The sequence below is a fragment of the Hydra vulgaris genome, chromosome 11 (genome assembly GCF_038396675.1).
Source record: "Hydra vulgaris chromosome 11, alternate assembly HydraT2T_AEP".
NCBI lineage: Eukaryota > Metazoa > Cnidaria > Hydrozoa > Anthoathecata > Hydridae > Hydra > Hydra vulgaris.
The window spans coordinates 52,750,757-52,773,242 of NC_088930.1; the positions used below are offsets into that span (position 1 = coordinate 52,750,757).

At 28.0% G+C, this 22,486-nt stretch overlaps 1 protein-coding gene across 1 annotated transcript; it reads right to left on the reverse strand.

The window, feature by feature from the left end:
- Positions 1-18,707: 18,707 nt before the first annotated feature.
- Positions 18,708-22,183, reverse strand: LOC136087134 (uncharacterized). Its single transcript, XM_065809639.1, has 2 exons — positions 22,097-22,183; positions 18,708-19,580 (listed from the first exon to the last, which is right to left on the reverse strand). The coding sequence occupies exons 1-2, from the start codon at positions 22,181-22,183 to the stop codon at positions 18,708-18,710; spliced, it is 960 nt and encodes a 319-aa protein (XP_065665711.1).
- Between the last annotated feature and the right edge of the window lie 303 nt (positions 22,184-22,486).

Sequence of the window (22,486 nt, forward strand, 5' to 3'; positions counted from 1 at the left end):
AAAATATTAAATATAAATTACTTTAATCAAATGTAGTAACATGTAAGATTTTTTAGTTAACTGCATCTGGTTAAATTAATGCATTATAATATAATGATTTTGTTCTGATGTAGTAATATCTGAAAAAAATTATGTTATTTTTAATATAATTGAAAAGATGTAACTACATCTGTAACATTTCCAGATGATGTTATACTTGAATAACTGGAATAATGTAACTATATCTGTAGTAATCATACTTTTTACACAGATATTATTAGACATCAATGAAATTACAGATGTTGTTGAACAGATCTTATTATACCTCGGTATATTTACAGAGGTTATTAGACATTGCAAAAACTGATGTTGATACCTGACCCTTTAGGAAGCGTCATCCATACAGGATGACAATCACTTCTTTCTAGCTTCCAACCCCAGTCACTAAGGCGAGGTAAAGTTGGGTACTATCACGTTTGACTTCAAACATACACCTAATACACTTTTTTTTTTTTACTTCTTCTCTAGGTATATCACATAAATATACATTTATTATCGTGAAAAAAGAAAGTATATATACAAAATTATTACGTATCAGGTTGATAAAAAATACATTAATATAATATTGATATATTAATATAACACTGGTGCAGACTTTAATATAAATTTTAGTATAATAACTATTATATATATTTATTTTTCTAAACTTTAATACCTAAAAAAAAGGAAATCAAAGAAGATTCAGCATTTTTTAGGTATAAAAAAAATCTTTCCCCAGATTCCCTTAACAGAATTTTTTTTTTTTTTTACTTTTTATAAATATATATATATATTTTGCTATTATTTTTACAAACCAAGAATATGCAGCTTTGCTTACCGTTTAAACGACGATATTCCATTTAAGTCTTGATTTTTAAAGTTTTTCCATGTTTTGACCTTGTGGCAAAATCGAAAATTCAGAACCCCGGATTTTAGTTTTTTTAATATAATAGTTATGGAAGCTATTTGATCGCATGTTATAACTTTGAGAAAATGATGACGATAATATGTCGAAAAAAGAATTTGGTAGCATATTATTTTTATTTTTGAACATAAAAATAAGAATTTGATATAAATTAAGTTTTTCCAAGTTTAAGACTTCCATATTTGTCATCGCATTAGAAAGATTGTTCATTCTACTAATATAGTTGCTTTACAAGCATGGTTTTGCAAGCCTTGTAGGTTGATTAATTTTGTTTTGTGTGTATTAGCCTACACAATATTAGTATATGTGAGATGACTTTGAATTAAACTAAAGTAAAGTTTTTTTCTTGAACAGAAATCAAGAAAATGGCGACCTTTATATAAAGCACCTATTGCAGATGATACTTTTGATTCAATGTGTCCAATATGATTTCTTAAAGATAAATTTTCATTAATTTGAACTTCGAGAATCTTTGCATATTTTTCCCGTTTTATTGTTATGTTGTTAATGAGCAACTCTGGAATTTTTAATGGTAAAGACATTGATTGACCTGTTTTATGAAAGATGTATTTGGTTTTTTCACAATTTAAGGAAAGTTTATTTGGTCTAAACCATAAAATTAAAGTTTTCCAGTTCCGAACATCGATTTTAAATTTCTATAATTATAAAACAAAGTTGTGTTATCAGCATACATTATTGAAGATACTATAGATAATGCTTTATGCATATCATTGATGTAAATTAAAAACAATAACGGTCCTTAGATTGAGCCTTAAGGGACCCCACACTCACTGTTTATTACACTGCTTTCTGTTACTCAGATAGTTTTTTACCCATTTATAAATTAGTCCTTTGATTACATAATGTTTTAATTTTGTTGGTAAGATGTTGTGGTCAACTGTACCAAATGCCTTTGAAAGGACTATTAATACTCTCAGTACATGATCTTTTTTATCAAAAAATTAAAATATTTTATTAGTAAGTTCAATGATAGCATGCTCTGTTGAACAACTTTTTTGAAAGCCAAATTTATTTTCATATAAAAGTTTGTTTAACTTCAAGTAATAATAAATTCGATTGTAGATTACTTTTTCATAAACTTTAGAGAACCTTGGTTGGAGGGAAACTGGACGGTAGTTAGACATATTATTATAATTTTCATTTAACAGGATTGACTTTAGCAACTTTTAACATAACAGGAAAAGTAGTGTGTTCAAAAGAAGATGATATTAAATAAAATAAGGGTTTTCTAATACATTCAATGACGTGCATTGCTACATTGCAAGTAATGTCGTCATACCCGCATGACTAATTTCGCTTTAGTTCAGTCAGAGCTTGGTTAAATTCTTTATAGGATATTTTTTCATTTGATATACATGATAGAGGTTTTTCTCCAACAAATTTATCAAACTTCTTATTTGGCATCACTATTTTTGAAGCTAGACTAGGACCAAGATTTACAAAGTGTTTGTTAAGTTCATGGTATAAATATATGATTCATTTGTAATGTATTTATTATCACAAAATATTTTTTGAGGTATGCTGAAGGATTTCTTTTTTTCTCTACCAGATACTTCGTTTATAATCGACCATGTTTTTTTTGTCTAATTTATTTTTGTTTAGCAAATTAGAATAATACATTATTTTAGCTTGTCTAATATTTTTTTGAAAAAGACTTTGTATGTTTTTTCATCACCTTCATCCTTTGATTTCAAAAATTTTATATAAAGTTTTTTCCTTTCTATCAAACGATTTTATAAGATTACTCGTCATCCATGGATTTTTAACTCTTTATTTTTTACTTCAGATGTTATTATTGGACAGACAATATCAAAAATACATTTAAAAGTAGCCGTAAAGTTATTAAATGCCTGATTTTGATCCTTAGCAGAGTATACACTTTTCCAGGATTCCTCAAATAGCTTATTTTTTAAATTATTGAGATTTTTTTAGTAAGGTTTCTTTTAGTGACAAGATATTTTTTATCATCACTATTAGATAGAATATCACGTGCAATGTGAAAAATGGGGAAATGATCAGAAAAATCAATCAATTTACAAAATGATAAATTATAAAGAGAATTTTCTAACAAAAAGGCGAATTCGCTTCCTCCCATATTTCCGAAATACAAATTAAATCAAACAGATAATTTAAAGAGTAATATAAATTTTTAAACGATTCAAAATTTTTACTCAAAGCGCATGTTTACACTTAAAACACTGAAATTTTTTTTGACTTTATAATAAATTTATCAGGTTTATAATATTCATTGCTTAGGCATTTAGCATTTAAATTGTTTATAAAATTGTATTCATGAGATTTTAAGTTTTCTAAAATAGGAGATATAAAGTTTTCAAAGTTATTTGTTGGATTGTTAAAATTATCGATTTTAGTCACATTGCTTTTTATCATTAAAATAAAAAAGTTAAATCAAGAAATTCAAAAACAAATTATAAAAGTTTACTTAAGTTGTTTTGTCACCAGCTTTACTCTCAATCGGCATTTCTTTAACGGTTAAGTTATAAATGACCTTCACATATTTGCAGTTACTTCTGTGAATTTTATCTTAAGCAAAAAGTTCTCTGCGTATTCTCGTTTTTTCTTCGCTAAAATCTTCGTTAATAAATATATTTTTTCCTTTGAATTTACAAGCGTTTGTTAAAATTGTCTCTTTATCTTACCAAGTTAGTATTTTGCAGACGATTGTCGTTGGTCTTTTTATCTAACTTCCCAACTCTATGTTTCAATTGTAACTGACTTATTTATTTTAAGGTCCTCTTTAATGAGGGTTTTTATTTTTTTCAATACATCTTCATTGGTTTCGCTTACTCCTTCTTTAATGCCCACTATTCTCAAATTTTTTCGTCGGTTTTGCGACCCTCTAGCTCAACATTTTGCGTTTGTTTTCTATCGTCGGTTTTGCGACCCTCTAGCCAAACATTTTGCGTTTGTTTTCTGTCGCCACGTTTTCTGACTTTCCTTGAAACGACTTTATCCCAATTATTGTTTCTTTTATTATCGCCATATTACTATCTACTTTGTTTACTTTGCTTTCAATATCATTTTTAACAAAAGTAAGACCTCGTTTAATTTCCTCAACATCCTTTTCTAATTATAGTATTCTATCATTAATGCTGTTAAAGCTTTCTTTAAAACATTTCAACATTGTATCTGCTTGAGCCGATGACATTTCTTTCAACATAACCATTGTAACAAATTTTTCGCTATCCATAATAAAGTTTTAGTAAAGAAAAAGAAAAAATACTTATTGTAATAACTAATAAAATAAAATTATTTTATTTAAAGGTTTAAATAAAAATTTTTAAAATAAAAAAAACCTTTAAATAAAAAAAATTTTATTTAAAGGTTTTTTTATTTTTTATTTATTTATTAAACTTCTTCCGTTCATACGTCTGTATACACTGTATGCTTCGCATACTGGATTAGTGGATCACGTGTGGGTGGAATGTTGCCAGTCTGCCAGTTTTTTTGAATAACTTCTGTCGGTTCTTTTGAGAAAAAAATCCCTCTTAGAATATTTGGATTTGTTTAAGATTTTCAAAGGCACAAGAGCTTGGGGACTAGGGCTGCCAACATTTTTGAACTATTTAGGAAAAAAGTTCAAACTTTTTCGAACTTTTTTCAATAGTTTTTATTTAAATAAAATTGAAAACGAAAAGGGTTCAAGTTAAATACAAAACGGTTAATTTATTTATAGAAACTTTTATTTGTTTTTAAAAAGAAAATGCAAGGTATCATCCTGCATCCAGTTTCTTTTTGTATGTGAAAACGATCCAAGGCTAGAGAGACCTTTCACGAGATCATACCTAATTTCACCCTAGTCAATTACATTTGAAAACCATGTTTTAATAAAACATTTTTGATTCTTTAGCTAGAGTCGATTCTTTGTTATAATTACTAATATCATTACCATTTTTGGCTTTTTATTAACATCGAGTCTACCTCCCTAAGCTGGAATAATCTTTGAATAAGATTAATTGGCAAAATTATCTGTATTATTTCTATTAAATATTTTTTTCTATTTTATTTTGTTTTCAAACTAATTACCTTGATTTAAAACAACTAGGTTTAACAAATATATCACTTTCATGTACGAAATTATTATTTTATTAAGTTAATTTTTATTGATGTTATTATATTTGAGAACTTCTATTTAATGTTTCTTTTTTAAGTGTCTTGTAACAGTGCGAGTTGAGGCTTGTTTTGTTCATTGCAGCTTTTGGGAACAAATGAAAATACTCCTAAACTTCAGATCTTCTAGATGTGCTAACGCTGAATAACCATTTTTTGTTTGAATTTTAAAACCTTTATAATTTTAATTTCAAACGTAAATAAACAGTGATCAAATGGTGAAAAAATTACAGCCACTGTTTAACTACTTTATAATAGGAAAAAACCGATCCTACTTTAAATGCGATGGCGCTACAAGTGATGTAATTTTGGTTATATTTTTAGAGTTGCCAAACAAACACAAAACAAAAATAGCAAAAAAATTCAAATTTATAATTTTTACTTATATTTCAGCTTTTTTTACAAAAATTAATAAAAAGGCATTTTTTTTTAAAGTTTAAAAGTTCGAACTATTAGGAGAAAAAAGTTCAAACATGAAGGTTGAAATTTTTGTGTAAAGTTCGAATGTCGGAACTAGCAGCCCTATTGAGGATAAAACATTTCAAATCAGACAGCTTTAAAACTGATATCTTAAACTCAGAGATCAGGGGGTATGAGTGATTTACATGCTCATTAAATGTTTTTAAAGTTTTCAAAAAATCTTTACTACTTGTTTGGCAACCAATTTATAACCTGTATAAAACATCGTCGCTTTAAGTTAATTTCAAGCATTTGCTTTTATTAGATAAAATAGCAACTGCCAAGCTGTAAATGCGGACAAGCTGTTACGCGTTAGGGCCTCAAACACACTTTCAATCTTGATAACAAAAAGGTCTTGTACAATTATTTTGTAAATTCTTTGTCCTAAGTTTGAAAAAATCATGGTATCATTTTTGTCAAACACTCTCAGTGTAGATCGAAATGATAATTTCGCAGAGACTTGACAAAAAAAATAAAAAGGATGAGCTGTGAATGAACTATTTGCTTTACGCACAAGCTAATGAAAGTCAAAGATTGAAAACCGTCATCCAGCAAAATACACTATAAATTGTATGTCTGATAGTGTAATATATGATGTGCAGAAACAAAAAACGTCATATACATAATAACATTAGGAATGGCTTTTTTACTTTATTTTTTACTTACCAGAGTAAGTTAATTTTTATCTAAAAGTAAGTTGCATAGGTAATTTTAAACGTTTTATGTAAATTTACATTGTTTCAAAAAATTACATTACATTTTTTGTATAAGTAATTAATTTTTTTGAAATGACTTTTACTTTATAATGTAGGCTTTTTTACTTTCAAAAGTAAGTTATGTAAAAAAAAGAATACATCAAAAAGTAATTTACGCTTACATGTAAAAGTAAGTCACATGAAAAAGCTGTTTACTTTTTTCCATGCTTTATATAAGGTTACTTTCTATATATATATATATATATATATATATATATATATATATATATATATATATATATATATATATATATATATATATATATATATATATATATATATATTATATATATATATATATATATATATATATATATATATATATATATATATATATATATATATATATATATATATATATATATATATATATATATATATATATATATATATATATATATATATATATATATATATATATATATATATATATATATATATATATATATATATATATATATATATATATATATATATATATATATATATATATATATATATATATATATATATATATATATATATAATGTTTGTGTGCCACAAAACTTGAAATCAATTTTTGAAAGCTTTTTTCTCAACCAATTTTGCTCAAATTTTGCACACTTAATCATTTTCGATGACAATACAAGGAAATGGAAAAATTTGACCAAAAAAAGTTAATTAAGTTAACAAAAATTTAATTTGTATTTCCCCATATATTTTATTTATTTGATATGAATTGCGTATTACGTCACAAAAATCATTAATTTGCAAATTATTTGCAGTTTCGAAGACATTAAAGCGCAACGATTCAAAACCTGTTGTTTTAAGTTATTAAGTAATAAGTCTTAAGTTATTAAGTTAAAAACCTATTGTTTTAAGTTATTAAGTTAATAAGTCTTAAGTTATTAAGTTAAAAAAGAAAAATTTAGTAAAAACAGTAATTTTTATATTTAAAAAAAACAAAAACAGTAATTTTGCCTTCTACAAAAGATAACAAAAAAAGAATTTCTAGGCCCAATAGAATTCTGCTTGCATAAAGCATGGATTTGAAAAAATAATTTTTTTTTGATTTACTAGTTTACATTTAAAAGTTAATTACTTTTGAAAATTACATTACATAATATAAAAGTTCCTCAAATTGTATTTACATTTACCTATAAAAGTAACTAATTAAAAAATAATAATATTAAAAAAAAACTTAAATATGAAAGTATATTACACAAAAGTAATATGCTACTAAATGTAAATTAAATTTACAAATAAAATTTATTTTAAAAAGGAATTTTTTATTTTAAAAGTAATAAATCTTAATTAAAAATTAATTAAAATAAAATTTAAATTACATAAGCTTACATTTTATACAACTTGTAAACTAATTTATATAAAGTAAGTAAGTAAATTTACTTATATTCTACAATAACTTTAACAGGATCTTGTACAACAGTAATGCAAAAAAGTAAAGTCTAGAATTCAGACAAAGCTGAAACATGGCAGGCTCAGAAAGGGTAGACTATTTGAAAGGCATAATTGGCATAACTGTTAGTTCTTCTTAGAGGTTTTTTGCGTAAAAGTTTTTATTATTAAAAAACAAAGGAGGAAAAATTTAAACCAGTCCTGGATTATGGGGGCTACAACCCCATGTCCCGCAGATTTAGGAGCTCCGAAATTTTGACGAGGATGCTTTATTTTTGTAAGACTTTTTCGCCACTTTAATAAGAAAAAAGGTCACCTGCTCAAAAGTATCACCAGACCCTGCAAGTCTTAATCTGGCTCTGGTTTTAAAAACTACGGTATTTTATGGGCGAGAAAAATTTAGAACAATTTATGTAAATATCTTTATCTGCGTGTAGTATTAGTGGCCTAACTACAGCAAGGCCAGTGTAAGCAACATTTACTGTCCCTCCAGCAACTAGGCCCAGGGCCTCAAGAATTAGGAGCCTCAAGATGTATTTTAGGAGTTTTTTTTTTTTTTTTTTTTGTAAAAGTTATTGCTCCAGAGAAACAGATATTGGGCACCTGGAACGTATCCCTACTGGCAAAAAATATTTTGCTACGCCACTGTGTAGTATACGTATAGCCCGAGCAGTAGTTAAGCAATGATTTATTGGTAGATTAAGAAATAAAACTTTTTATTTGAAAGGTGGTTGTTTCAACATTTTCCTAAACATTCGAATGTGATATAAACAAGAGCATACTTAAGTTTGGCACTTATGTATGTTTTTTTTACCAAAAGTATATTTGTTAACCAAAATCATTGGTATTTCATAATTATATAAATATTACATCTCAAAATTTACGCAAGTAAACATGATTATACTATTGATTATCCATAAAGTCTTTAAATGAGTTTAATATGGTTTTTAACAACACATTAAAAGATCTCATTTGTACGTAACTATTAATAATGGTATTAATTAAAGATGCTGTTGATTAAGTAATAAATCGCCGCATTTTCAAATTATGAAACCTTTTTACATTGGTTTTGACGTGGTATAATACCACGCTATACTTGTAATTTAAAATTAAATCTTATATTATGTTTAATTTATATTTTAGTGGATAATTTTTTTTAAACCATTTTTGTAATAAGTTAAAAAAATAAAATTATTCAAATTTTTTTCGTGCAATATTTCTTCTGTTTTAGTTATTTTAGTAAAGGATTTCTCTTTTTCTAAAATAACATACTAAAACAGGAGAATTTGACATTTCAGCTACGTATATATTAATTTTATAAGTATATTCCCAAAAAATACAAAACTATAATTGTCAACTAAAAATAACTTTAAATAATATAAACTCAAACTTCAGAAAAACACATGATCATCAATTTTTAATGAAAAGTTTTTAATGACTTTATTATTGACGGATATTTATGGGCTTGGCAATAAAACTATTTTTGTCATCCGCCGTTTGTATATTTTACAAAAGAAAAGTAACTATTTGTCACGGCAAATTTAGAAAAATAAAAAATTTTAAAAATTAAAAATCAGTCACTGCATGAAAGAATTCCTTTATGTAATAAAAAAAAACAATAACCAATGACCAAATTAATTTTGAAAAAAAAAATAATTTGATAATATTGTTTGGAAAATACGAATCATCTTGTAGACTAAAGTCACTTAAAAAAACTTCATTTTCTTCATTATTCTAAGACAAATTTTAACGACGAAGTCCGCGTTACTAGATTACTTACTCACGAAAAAGAGTTACATTAACTTTCGCTCCGAACTTTTGAATGAGGAACAGAACTTGATTGTCAGACAAACTTATGACTTAATTGAATTGGTGTCTAATATTAGTCCATTTTTGTTACTTGCACTTTTTTTCATATTTTCATTTAACTTATGTCGATCTCTCTGTGTACGACAAAAATAAAACTAGTCCAACTTTCTTTCATTATTTTTTGCCATAAAGTAGATTTAAACTAGTCAAAGAACAATACTTGTCTAGCACTGATTTTCTACTCAATTCTTATAACGCGCAAAATCAAGTTTAATAAATTTTATCACCAGAATGCGCCCAAGTCTATAAAATGTCAGCTTAGTACAAAAGTTAAGTTGACGTGTGCTCAGAATGTGAGAACTTGGGATCAAAAATACGCGACAAAAACTTAAACGACAATGCTAATTGAGTGGCGGCAGCGCAGCTATTGGTCCACAAAAGACGTGCTAATAAATTTTATGATAAGATTAGAGAAGTAACTAATCTTTATAATACAAATCCAAACGTAGCCGTACTATGTTTTGACTTCATGCAAAACCTCCCTCTTTCGCACATACCTGTTCAAGAGGTATTTTACTATCGTCAGCTTTGGGTAAATACCTTTGAAATTCACAATCTGTGAATTTCAAAAAAAAACCGGCTAAGATGACTGGCATCCAAAGTAAATAGTTTATAAACTATAACTGTTTAAAACTTAAACATTGATTATCTCGAAATGAAAATATCGGACTAGTACTTCTTTTCACCCATTCTATTAAAGATAATATTTTTAAATCCCCTAAATAATTTGGGAGGTTGCTTAGAGATTATTGCATGACATTAGAGACTTGTTAAATAACTTAAATTTAGTTTAAAATGTTAAAAAAATTGTATATATAAATGCAGGCCTGATTTTAAATATATGTGCATGGATTCTAATTGTTTAAATATTGTGGTTTGCACTTTCGTTAATTTTTTTACTTTAAATTTTTGAAATTTAAAGTAAAAAAAGTAACAAAAATTTACTAAAAAAAAAAGAAATTGTTGTTATTCCATCTATATGATGAAATAACATCAAGGCACTTTTTTTCACAACCGACCATATAATTTTAAATTTAAATATGTGCTTTATTGAACCACCCTACTAAATTCGCTATATTAAATGAATTAGAATAAACAGTTATTGTAAAAAGCAGCAGCATAGCTACAAATATGCAAGGGTCCTTTACAGTAAGCTTTTATCAGGACCACTAACCTATTTTCTCCCGACAAAAAAATTAATATTAAAACAAATAAATCAAAAAAATGCCTTTTCAAAGCTTTTTTGCAAAAAATCTTTTTTTATAAAAAGTTATAAACTTCAACTTTAAAGAAAAACAAAATATTAGAGAAAAAAAATAATGATACAACCACCATTGCCCAGGAAACAAATTTAACATGCCTGTTCATCGGGACTATACAAATGCTGTCAAGATAAAGTAAAATCAAAGTACAGTCTGAAAGATAAAGTAAAATTAAAAAAAAAAAAAAAGGGAGATTCAAAAAAAGTGGAGTTCTCCAGTTGGTTCTGAAAACAATTTTAAGATACTACAATTTATGTACTTTTATTAAATTTACGCAAATGCTGGAAGTTTCAGAGCTCTAGCTAGACAGGAAGGTAGTGAAAAATCAATCGCAAGATTCTGGGACAACTGTTAACCGACAATCAACTTGTGAAGTCAAACTAACGTTTGAAAAAAAATTGCAAGTTTATTCTAAAGCACTATTTTAATTGAATAAGATTTTATTTTTCTAATCATCCTTGTGCGGGTTGGACACCAATGCAACAAAAAGGAGGTTATTAGGGTGTCCACAACCTATAGTAGAAGATTGAACAGCTTTCCTTACCATCTTTTTATAAATAGATTATATATGACAAAACGCAATAAAAGATTATATCTGATAAAAACTCCTTTAATCATATAGATTATATCAGATAGTTTAACTGACTTATAATTTTTTGAAAACTGTTTTAGCAGCCGATGTCCTTGCGGATACCAAATTTCTTGCGTCATATTACCATGAATTACCCATAGCTTAGAAATTGTCCCCCTTCACCCCCTCCCTCCCGTCATAGTTACATTATGGCCACTAACTTATTTCTGCTCAACAAAAAAAAAGAAAAAAATCTATGATTATTTAGCAGCCCCTAATAGCACTCTTGCGGCAGGGAGCCCGTCTCTACACTACTGGTATACCGGCATGTTGACTATATTTGCACCTAATTATGATAGAACTACCCTTTATGATATAAGTTTAAAAAAATCGTTTCCCAATTCCCTACCACAAACACTGCCCACATACATCAGAGTATTATCTGAAGTATTACCCAGATGTTTCCTCAGACAATGGATTTAAATACACATCTCAAATTTATGTTAAATAAACATAAAATGACGGTTCTTTGAGAAAGTAAATAATATTTTACTTACATACAAAGTAAAGTATAAAATTTCAAAGAAAAAAATTACTTTTATTTGTAATAGTAAATTACAATTTTTTTCAAATACTTTTATGTAAGCTGTTTTTGATAATTTGTTACTTTTACACGTAAAAGTAATTTGTTGTCATGATGTTGTTTTATTTTACTTTGAAAAGTAATTGTTATGTTTTTTAAATATTATATTTACGTAAGTTTACTTCATAAATAACTTTTTTTACATATAAAAAGTAAATTACGTTTCAATGTAATTTTTTTACATAATTATAACCAAAATTACTTTTCTAAGTTGTTTACTTTACACAACTTACCATTAAAAGTAAGTTACATTTACAAATAAAAGTAAAAATGCAAATAACTTTTATTTGTAAAAGTAAATTTCTTTTTCAAGTAACAGTTACTCATTTAAAAAACTTAATTTTAAGTAACTAAGTTTTACACGTTGTATAATTTATATAAAAAAAAACAACGAATTACTTTTAAATGTAAGTATATTTTTATAGGAGTTATGTAAAGTAATTTACGCTTAAAAGTAATTCGCGTTTTTACATCAAAATAAGTAAAAGTGCCACCCTTATTGACAACGTTTTACATGGGATGCTGATAAAAGAGCTTAACCATATTTTACATAATAATGCCAAATGGCAACAAACAGTAAAAAGCAGATAGCTTTCATTAATAAATTGTCATCTTGCTTCAATACTGGGCCAAGATGACAATTTGTTAAGGTTTTGAAAAAATAATTTTTTTATTTTTTTATTTGAATAAGTAAATGTTAATATATTTAATATCACAAAGGACTACTCTAACATGTTTATGTAAAATTAATTTTACTATCATTGAAAATAAGCTAATAAGCAATAAAAATTGTTAACATAGTCATCTTGCGCCAGTCTTCCCTACTTGTTTTGCATGAGTTAATATTCAATACTTTTATATTTAATTATAGATGTAATTTTAAATTTATACTTCAAATTTGAATTTATTCTTAACGTCAACAATACGAAAACAGCTAATTAATACAAAAACGTAAATGCGTACAAACCGCGTTTTCTCGTACGTCAGTTGCAAATTTGTTTGTGTAGTTTTGTTCATTGTGTTTATTTGATTTGCAGTTTTGTACTACGCAGCTCTTTGTTTGTTTTGCAGTATGGGTAAAAAAGGCGATCTTTTACCATGTAAAAAAGTAAAGGCCCTCTCATTAATACTAAAATATTTAAAACCGCGAAAGATTGAAAGTTTTTAAAGTTTAGAAACTTTAAATTGCAGGCTTGTTTACATTTAAATAATAAATTAAAAAATTAAAATATTATATTAATGCTGGCCCCTATTTTTTAAAAATAACCCCCCTTTTCTGCGCTAGCGAATTAGCTCCACTACGCTTATCCTTATTTTAGTCAGTCGATGCGGCAACACTCCGCTGCGCCTGTCCCTACTTAAGTCAGTCGATGTATGCGCACTCCACTGCGCCAATCCCTATTTAAGTTAGTCGATGTATACGCACTCCTGAAGTAGCTTTTCTTAATCAACTATGTCTATTTTATAAAAATTATGTTTTGTCCTTGGATAACTTTCTTTATAACTATTTTATTACTTTTTTTGGGAAGAAAATAATTTTTAAGTAAATAATTTTTAAGTAAAAAACATTTTAGAAACTCTAATCGTACAACGAATAAAGATAAAAATTAAGTTAAGAGACGAATGAAACCGAAAAGACAAAAATGCAGTCTTTTTTCAGCAGAAAGAAAATTAATCTAAAAATCAGTTTTGTTAATCCAAAACTGAAAAAATTGTAATGCTTCTGTGCACACTCTTCGAATGATGTTTCTGTGCACACTGTTTGAAGAAAATTAAAGGATTTAGGTTTTAAGCCATGCCTGAAATGGATCAAAAAGTGGCTCAAAGAATACGTAAACTTCTGGAACTCCGTAAGTTGGTATTATTTTAAAAAAATAGTTCCCTATCAAAACTCTAATATTCGCCATTTTTTTAACACTTTTATGTTTTGTTACTTCAAGCAATGTTAATATTGAAAACGACATGGTTTTCACGGTCGCAGCGCTTATTTTTAAAATAGGATTTGAAAGTGACGATAATGAACACTTAGTTGCGAATATTAGAAATCCTTCAAATTAAAATTCTAAACAGCATTGATAGCTTAAGTGATTAATTACTTCCTAAAATCTTGCATATAAGATCTTTCAAAATTTAAACAAAATAAATCAGTCAAAAATTGCTTTACAGTACTTTAATTAGCATTAGCTCCTTCTAAACTTCATGGCTATTCAATTCCCCTCGATGATTGAGTTTGATTCTATTACTCTGACCCATATTGAATTAAGATTTGCAAATAATTTGGACGCTACCATTCGTTGGTGCAGAGAGCTTGATTTGATTACAGAAACAATGCCATGTCCTTTATGTGCCAAACCTTGCATACAGCAAAATTACTCACGGGCTGTGGACCTTGTTATTTGGAGATGTACGCTTAAACGCTGCAAAAGAACTTTCAGTATTAGAAAAAGCAGTTTTTTTGAAAAATCTCATTTGGAATTATGGCAAATTATCGGCATAACGTACATATGGTGTTGAAGCGCCGGGTCGAGCCGCGGATTACACAGGTCTACAAAAAAAAACTTTTTTTCTGTTGCATGAGATATTTAAACTGATTTTTATATATTTTTAAACGCTGAATTTAAATGTAAGGTCCGCTTTTGTTGGCAAGCTCTAATTTTTTTGCAATAACCAATTTATTTATTTTTTTAAATTTATGTTTTTCATAGGTATTTTTATTCAATAGTTATAAAAAAAAGTAACTATATCATTGTTTTTATTAGATCAAATATATAATATGATGGCTTTTTTAAATCGACGTAAGTGCAAGCATAATCCTAACTCATTCTGTTATATCTGTGGTTGCTATACACTTGTTCGACAAAGATGAAACATTAATAATTTTGTAAAACTAGCATATAAATGATATTTTAATATTAAACTTGACATACAAAACAAAAAATGGGCTTCATATACTGAGTGCCATATTTGTGAAGAAAGTCTTCGAGATTGGAAAAAAGGGAAAAGAAAGAATTTACCTTTTGGGGTCCCCATGGTTTGGAGGGAACCACTAAACCACATTGACGACTGCTATTTTTGTCTTGTTAATACTACTGGTATTGGCAAAATAAAGTGGCAAAAAATAGCTTATTCCAACAATCCTTCTGCTATTTTACCAATTCAACATTCTAAAGAGATTCTATTTCCAATTTTTAAAGGTTTATTTTTGTCAGAAGACGAGGAAAGTATGTCAGCTACAGAAACAGAAGAATTTTTACCAGATTTTGAAGACTTCTCATCTAATGCTAAACAATTCAATTTGCCTCAGTGTTTTAGTCAGACAGAACTGAATGACTTAGTTCGTGATTTAGGACTTTCTAAGCAACCAGCAGAAGTATTAGCATCACGTTTAAAGGAAAAAAACCTACTTGATAGTTTTGCAAAAGTTTCTTACTTTAGAACAAGAGATGAAAACTTTGTTAATTTTTTTCAGAAGTCAATTTATTTGTTTACTGTAATGATATTTCAGGTCTCCTATTACAGTTAGGTATTTTTGTATATAATCCAACAGAATGGAGTCTTTTTATTGATAGCTCGAGACGAAGCCTCAAATGTGTCATATTGCACAATGGAAATATTTTTGGTTCTGTACCTATTGGTCATTCTGTTTATTTGCGAGAAACTTACGATGACATAAAATGGTGCTTTACTTGATTAAATATTACAAGCATAACTGGATTATTTGTGTATGTTTGTATCTAAAAATGGATAACTTTCTACTTGGTCAGCAGAAGGGTTTTACAAAGTTTCCATGTTATCTCTGTATGTGGGATAGTCGAGCAAAAAATCAATACAGGATACAAAAAGAATGGCCCATTCGCAAGACTCTCATAGTAGGCATGCAAAATATTGTGAATGAACCCATTTTTAGTCGAAATAAAATAGTTTTTCCACCCCTCCATCTTTAACTTGGATTCAACAATTTGTTAAAGCACTGAAAACTGATAACGATTGCTTTCAGTATATAATTACATCATTACCAGGATTTTCAATAAAGAAAAAAAAGCAGGAGTTTTTAATGGGCCACAAACTCGCTATCTTATAAAAGATTCATTAAAACAATGAATATCAAAGAGAAAACGGCTTGGTTGTTGTTTGTGGTTGTTGTAAAAAACTTTCTGGGAAATAAAAAAGCAGAAAAAATATACAGATTTAGTTGATGAAATGTTGGAAACCTTTTGTGATCTTGGATGCGTAATGAGTATAAACCTTCCTTACATAAATAGTCATCTTGACCAGTTTCCTGAAAATCTTGGAGATGTGAGTGAAGAGCAAGGAGAGCTATTCCATCAAGATCTTATGACTATCGAAGATCGTTACCAAGGATGATGGGATATACATTTGATGGCAGACTACTGTTGGGGCATCAAGCGAGAAGACTCAGGCAAAGTTTATAAAAGAAAGAGCAGCAAGCAAAAGTTTCTTCCTGATTAAATAGTTATAATTAAACAATATAATCTGCAATCTTTTTTATAACTAAAGAAAAACATGATTTTTTTATTAATCAATAAAAAGTTGATAATTTTGATAGGACTTTATTTATAGGACGATTTTATAAAATGGTTATTTTAAACAGTTCACATTTATTTTCATGTGCTTTCTGCTTTTGTTTTAGTTTGGTCAATAACTTTTATTGTAAGAAATATATCCTAGCACTATCAAATAAGTTTCAAATCTGTATTCTTGAATTATTTCCAATGTTTTGTAAAAGAAAAAAATGTTTATCGCAAAGAATTTGTAGCTTTCCATAAAAATCTGATGTCAGATTTGAATTCAGCGTATCAAAGTTATGCAAGTACAAGTGTCAAATTTAATGAAATAAATTCTTTGTAGATCTGTGTTATCATATGAGGTGTTATCAATTTAATGCAATAAATTTTTTGTAGACCTGTGTTGTCTTATCAGGATATTAAACATTAATTGAACATTGGTAGTCAACATTCAGCTGTTGATTGGAACCAATTTTATCGAGATGTCTGTGTTTCCTATTTTATTAATCATCCGGAACCAATAGGAGGACCAGGACGTGTTGTTGAGGTTGATGAATCTCTGTTCTCAAAAAGAAAATATGAAGTCGGGCGCTTAGTACCACAGCAATGGCTATTCGGTGTTTATGAGCCGGGAACAAAGAAAGGTTTTTTAAGTTTTTTTTTTTAATTTTGTTATTTAAGTGCCTCAAGAAGACCTAACGGTTTTGTCACGGATCACCGCGGAAGTGCATTTAACTAGGAAGTTCACGCCTCTTTCCATACCGTGACGCGAAAATATGTCCAAAGCTCGTTTCGAACCTGGATCTCCTGCTTCTTGAGCAAGCACTCTAACCACTGCGCCACGGCCGCCTAATTCTCTTTGCAAATTGTAGCGCAGCAACTTTAATGCCAATTATAGACCAATAGATTCTTCCAGATTCAATCGTATGGAGTGACATGTGGACTGCATGCAAAAACTTACCAGCGCCCGCATACCTACATGGCACAGTTTCTTTTTTTTTTTAAATTTTTTGTGCTTTAATCTTTACAAATTCGTAATATATAATAGAATCTTTATAGAATAAGTATAATTTAAAAAAAAAATCGCAAAGTTACGTTATACAAAAAATATATAAAATAAAACTGTAAAGTTTTAGAAATTACTTCAAAGAATGCGGACAACTTGCAGAAGACCGACGGTCTTATCATCAAGACATTACAAGTTAACCACAGTGTAAATTTTGTTGACCCTCAAACAGGTGCAACAAGAAATCATATTGAAGCGATGTGGTGTCGAGCAAAAGCGAAAATTAAAGCGATGATGGGACCTACCAACCGTGAGATGGTTCCAGACTACTTGTAAGAACATATGTGAGCGCAGCGTTTTAGAGAACACCGTTTCTTTCATTTTTGGAATGAAGTTGTTTCAAGCTATCCTGTCTAATCTCTGCTAACAAACGTTGTCTTTGTCAAACTCATTTTAATATACTAGAAAACTATTTAAAATTGATTTATAAAAATGAGAAATTAGTAATTACAAAATTATAAAAACGTTTTCATTAATAAAAATGGCTACTGTTGTAATAGTTATGTGTTTAAAAACTGCATTTGTTGCAGCAATGTTTTTATTTTAAGTAATAAAAACCAGGCTATTCACTACTAACATGGAAATGGTTTTTGAATCATGGAATTAAAACTAAACATGTTAAGAAAATGGCAAATATAAGCGTTTTGATAGGGCATTTTTTCCCTACCAATTAGTCAAAGTTAGAGCACTTTGAGTTCGTAAAATAAAAAAATGAAAACCAATTTTCTTCATTTTAAACAACGATCTTTCATAATCTGCAATAAAATAAAAAAAAGGAGGGGGAGAGAGGGCGCGAAAGTGCACTAGAGCCATATATATTTGATTTGTATTTTTTATGCATATATACATATTTTGTATTTTTTAACGGGTGATGCGGAAGTTATCGGACAAAATAAGAACGTCAATAACTTATTTATAAATAAAAAAACAAACTACTATTATATTTTTTTAAAATAAAGCATTTATCTTTTAATAAAAATGTATTATTTTTTATATGAAAAAACACCACCATCTGCAATTGATCTCAATTTTGCTCTGACGCCTTTCATATGCGACTGTAAAAAGTTTAAATCAATTCTTGTATTTTTAGTTGTAGTTGTAGTTTAATGCGATCAATCAAAACTTGCTCTGTTGAAGCTTGCCAATCTCCCTCGTAAACCTTCTGCGCCAAATGTCCCCAAAAATTTTCAATTGGTCGTGCTTGAGGCACATTTGGGGGATTGGATTCTTTATCAACGTAATAGACATATTGGTCCATCCAATTTAGAGAATCTTTAGAATAATGAGAACTTGCTGAATCTGGCCAAAATAAATAGTTAAAGTCTCCATGATACTTGTGAATAAATGGAAGAAGTCGTTTTTCTAAACATTCATTAATATAGATTGATGAACTGATCGCTACAGCCTTGGAAGTGCGAAACAATGGCTCGGACATACCACGGTCAGATATGGCTATCCACATTAATAATTTTTTTGGAAATTTCTCTTTTCCTATAAAACGAACACTTTCTGGGCATGTCTTTTTGTTGTTTGTGTAGTATCCAGAATTTCCAGGCATGTTGTCCCCTGTAAAACAAAAGTATTTTTCGTCATCGATGACTAGAAGCGATTTTGTGTTATGGAGTTGGTTAACTAGTTTCCTGCTTCTTTTCTTTGCCTTTATTTGTTGTTCTATAGTGTATTTTGGAGTCTTTTCACATTTTCTATATTTAATATTCATTTTTTTTAACTGACGAGCAATTGTCGATTGATTTACACCGAATTTAATACCTATTTTTCTATGACTGACCCCTTTTCGATTGTTGACAAGTCTCGTTAATTCGGCTTTCTTTTCTCTGGTCCAGAATGTCGGACGACCAGGGTGCTTTCTATCAAAAAACGATTGAACAGTTTCAAGTCTTTTTAGGTTATCATATATTGTACTTTGAGCAAATCCGTCCTTTTCAAAATGATTTACGATTTTTTATATCTTTATATTAGGTTTATTTACAAAAAACATTTTTAGTCGCTTTTGAAAAGATTCTCGTTCAGCTGCATTTAACCTCATTTTAAATAATTGTGTTTCAAATATTAAAGGTTATATTTTATAGAACGTTTATGCCTACGCATAAAACTACAAAAACTAATTATTATGCCCAAATAATAAAATTAGGATTTGTCCGATAACTTCCGCATCACCCGTTATGCATATATATATATATATATATATATATATATATATATATATATATATATATATATATATATATATATATATATATATATATATATTACCAACTATATTTTTATTTACCTCGTATATTTTAAACTTTATATTTATGAGTTAAATTTGTATATCTTTAATGCCAATCAGTGATTGGTAACTTGTAATTACTTTGTAGTTGTAAAATAAAACATGTATAAAAAAAATATATATAAAATGAAAAATATACACATATATATATACAGAGAGAAAAGAGAATGACCAACTTAAATTACTTGTGATACGTGTGATATGATACAATCATAGAAACATAGACCTTTATTTTTTAGACAGTTATAACCATTTTATAATTAAATTTTCGTGGTGTTTTTTTGACTTTACTTTAGAATGGAAAAAAAAAACAACTAAAAAAATAGAAAATTTAACGAAAATTAAAAAACAGAGGAGCAAATGCAGAAAACACCGTTTATGGAATGATGAATTGATGATATCGGCTATTAAAGCTGTCAAAAATGGAGTTTCACAGCAAGCAGCATGTAAAGTTTTTGACATTCTAAGATGTTCGTTACAAATTTGACTTTTTGGAGTAACAGAAATGGGAGCCAAACCTGGGCATCCAACTATTTAAGATGAAGAAGAAGAAAAGAAATTAGTTAATTTTGCATATAATCATGGATGTTTAGAAATCGGATTTGGTCAATTGTAATTTTTAAAAAATGCTGAAAATTTTGCTTTAAAACATAAAAAACATTCAAGAATGGAACTCCTACAGAAAAATGGTAGCATGGGATCTGCAAAGGGCACAAAGATTTAACTTGACTTCAACCAGAAGGTACAGCAGCTATTAGACATCGGCATATGAATGTTTGTAAAGTATCGAAATATTTTTCCATTTTTAAAAATGTGTTAACGGAAAATAACCTACTTCAGAAACCGCAAAACATTTGGAATATGGATGAGACTGGGATGCAGTTTGGTTATCGTCCTGGAAAAATAGTTGCTAAAAAAAGGGTTAAGTATCTACAATGTCGTCAATCAGGTAACAGGGAAACAATCAGAGTAATAGCTTGTGTCAATGCAATGGGTAACTCTTTTCCACCACGTTTCATATTTAAAGGAAAAACTACTAAGTCTCTCTCAAGTTTTTAATTTAAAAATGCCCCAGAAGAAAGTACATGGAGTGTTTCAGACAGTGGTTGGACAAAGCAAGACATTGCATTTCTATGGTTTACAAAGACATTTTTTTCAGAAAAATTGGATTTTTATAAATGTATATGAATTTGTTCACTCGGACAGTTTGAAAAAAATCTTTTTTTTCATCTAAAGTTAATTTTTACGGTTTTAACAAAGCTTTTATCGCTTTTGATACTACTGCCCCAAATGGGGCAAGCGATCAGTGGAATGTAATTTGGCACGAAAAACAAATAAGCGTGGCGGGGGCGTTCTTATTTATGTTAAAAATAATTTACAATATTTTACCCGGCATGACATGCGCATCACTGATGCTGATAAAAAAAAGTAACCGCAAAAATAAATTTATCTACTTATTGGGTGATCTGAATTTGGATTGTTTTCAATACCACGTCAATAATAACATTAAAAAGTTTTATAATGGCATTCTCGAAAATGGTGCGATTCCTTTGATTAGCAAACCGACAAGAATTACTCAATCAAGTGTTTCTTTAATTGATAATATTTTAACCACTGATGTTTTTAACGTATCCTTAAAAAAAGCCATAATTAAAAATGACATGTCTGATCATTTTCCTGTTTTCTTTTCTATAAATATAGATAATAAATTACTTCCTAATGAAAAACGAGTTTTCAAAAAGCAAATTTTTACAAATAAAAACCTTAAATCTTTTAAAGAACAATTATCTTTAATTGATTGGAGCTTTATTAACGCCTCTGGTAATACAAACTTAGTTTATAAGTCCTTTTTTAAAACTTTCTATGATATTTACGACACTAATTTAAATCTCAAACTAAAAGTATTAAATCGCCTTGGATTACAAAGGGTTTGCGTAAGTTTTCAAAAATTAAACAATAATTATACATTAATTACTTGAAATGTAAAACAAATGAAAATAAAATTATATATAAAAATCACGCTAAACTTTTTGAAAGCCTCAAAATTAAAAAAAAATTAAAAAATAAATTATTTAAATTTACTAGATAAATATAAATTAAATTTTAAGCGCACTTGGTTTATAATAAGAGAAATTACCGGCAGCAAAAAAAATACATCTCACCTTTTGCCAAACATGGTTATTGATTTCAAATTTGATATCAATTAAACAGGGAATTTTTCCACAAGCTCTAGAATTAGCAAAAGTCATACCAATATTAAAAGGTGGTGACGTTGAGAATATAAGTAACTATCGTCCAATTTCACTACTTTCTGTATTCTAAAGTTTTAAAAAGAATTTTGTACAATAAAATTTATAATCATCTTACTATAAACAATTTATTATACAGCAATCAATATGAATTCCAAAAAAACAATTCCACTGAACATGCCATTTTACAATGTACAAGAAATATATCTGACTCATTTGAAAAAAAGCTTTTGATACTATTGATCACAAAATTCTTTTTTAAAAGTTGGAGTGGCACGGAATTACTGGAAATATATTAATTTG

Excerpts from the sequence above, each read along its gene's own strand:
- LOC136087134 (XM_065809639.1), bottom strand. The coding sequence starts at position 22,183 with ATGACTTTTGCTAATTCTAGAGCTTGTGGAAAAATTCCCTGTTTAATT. Across the intron at positions 19,581-22,096 it reads ATAACCATGTTTGGCAAAAG|GACGGATTTGCTCAAAGTAC; the intron begins GTGAGATGTATT and ends CATTTTGAAAAG.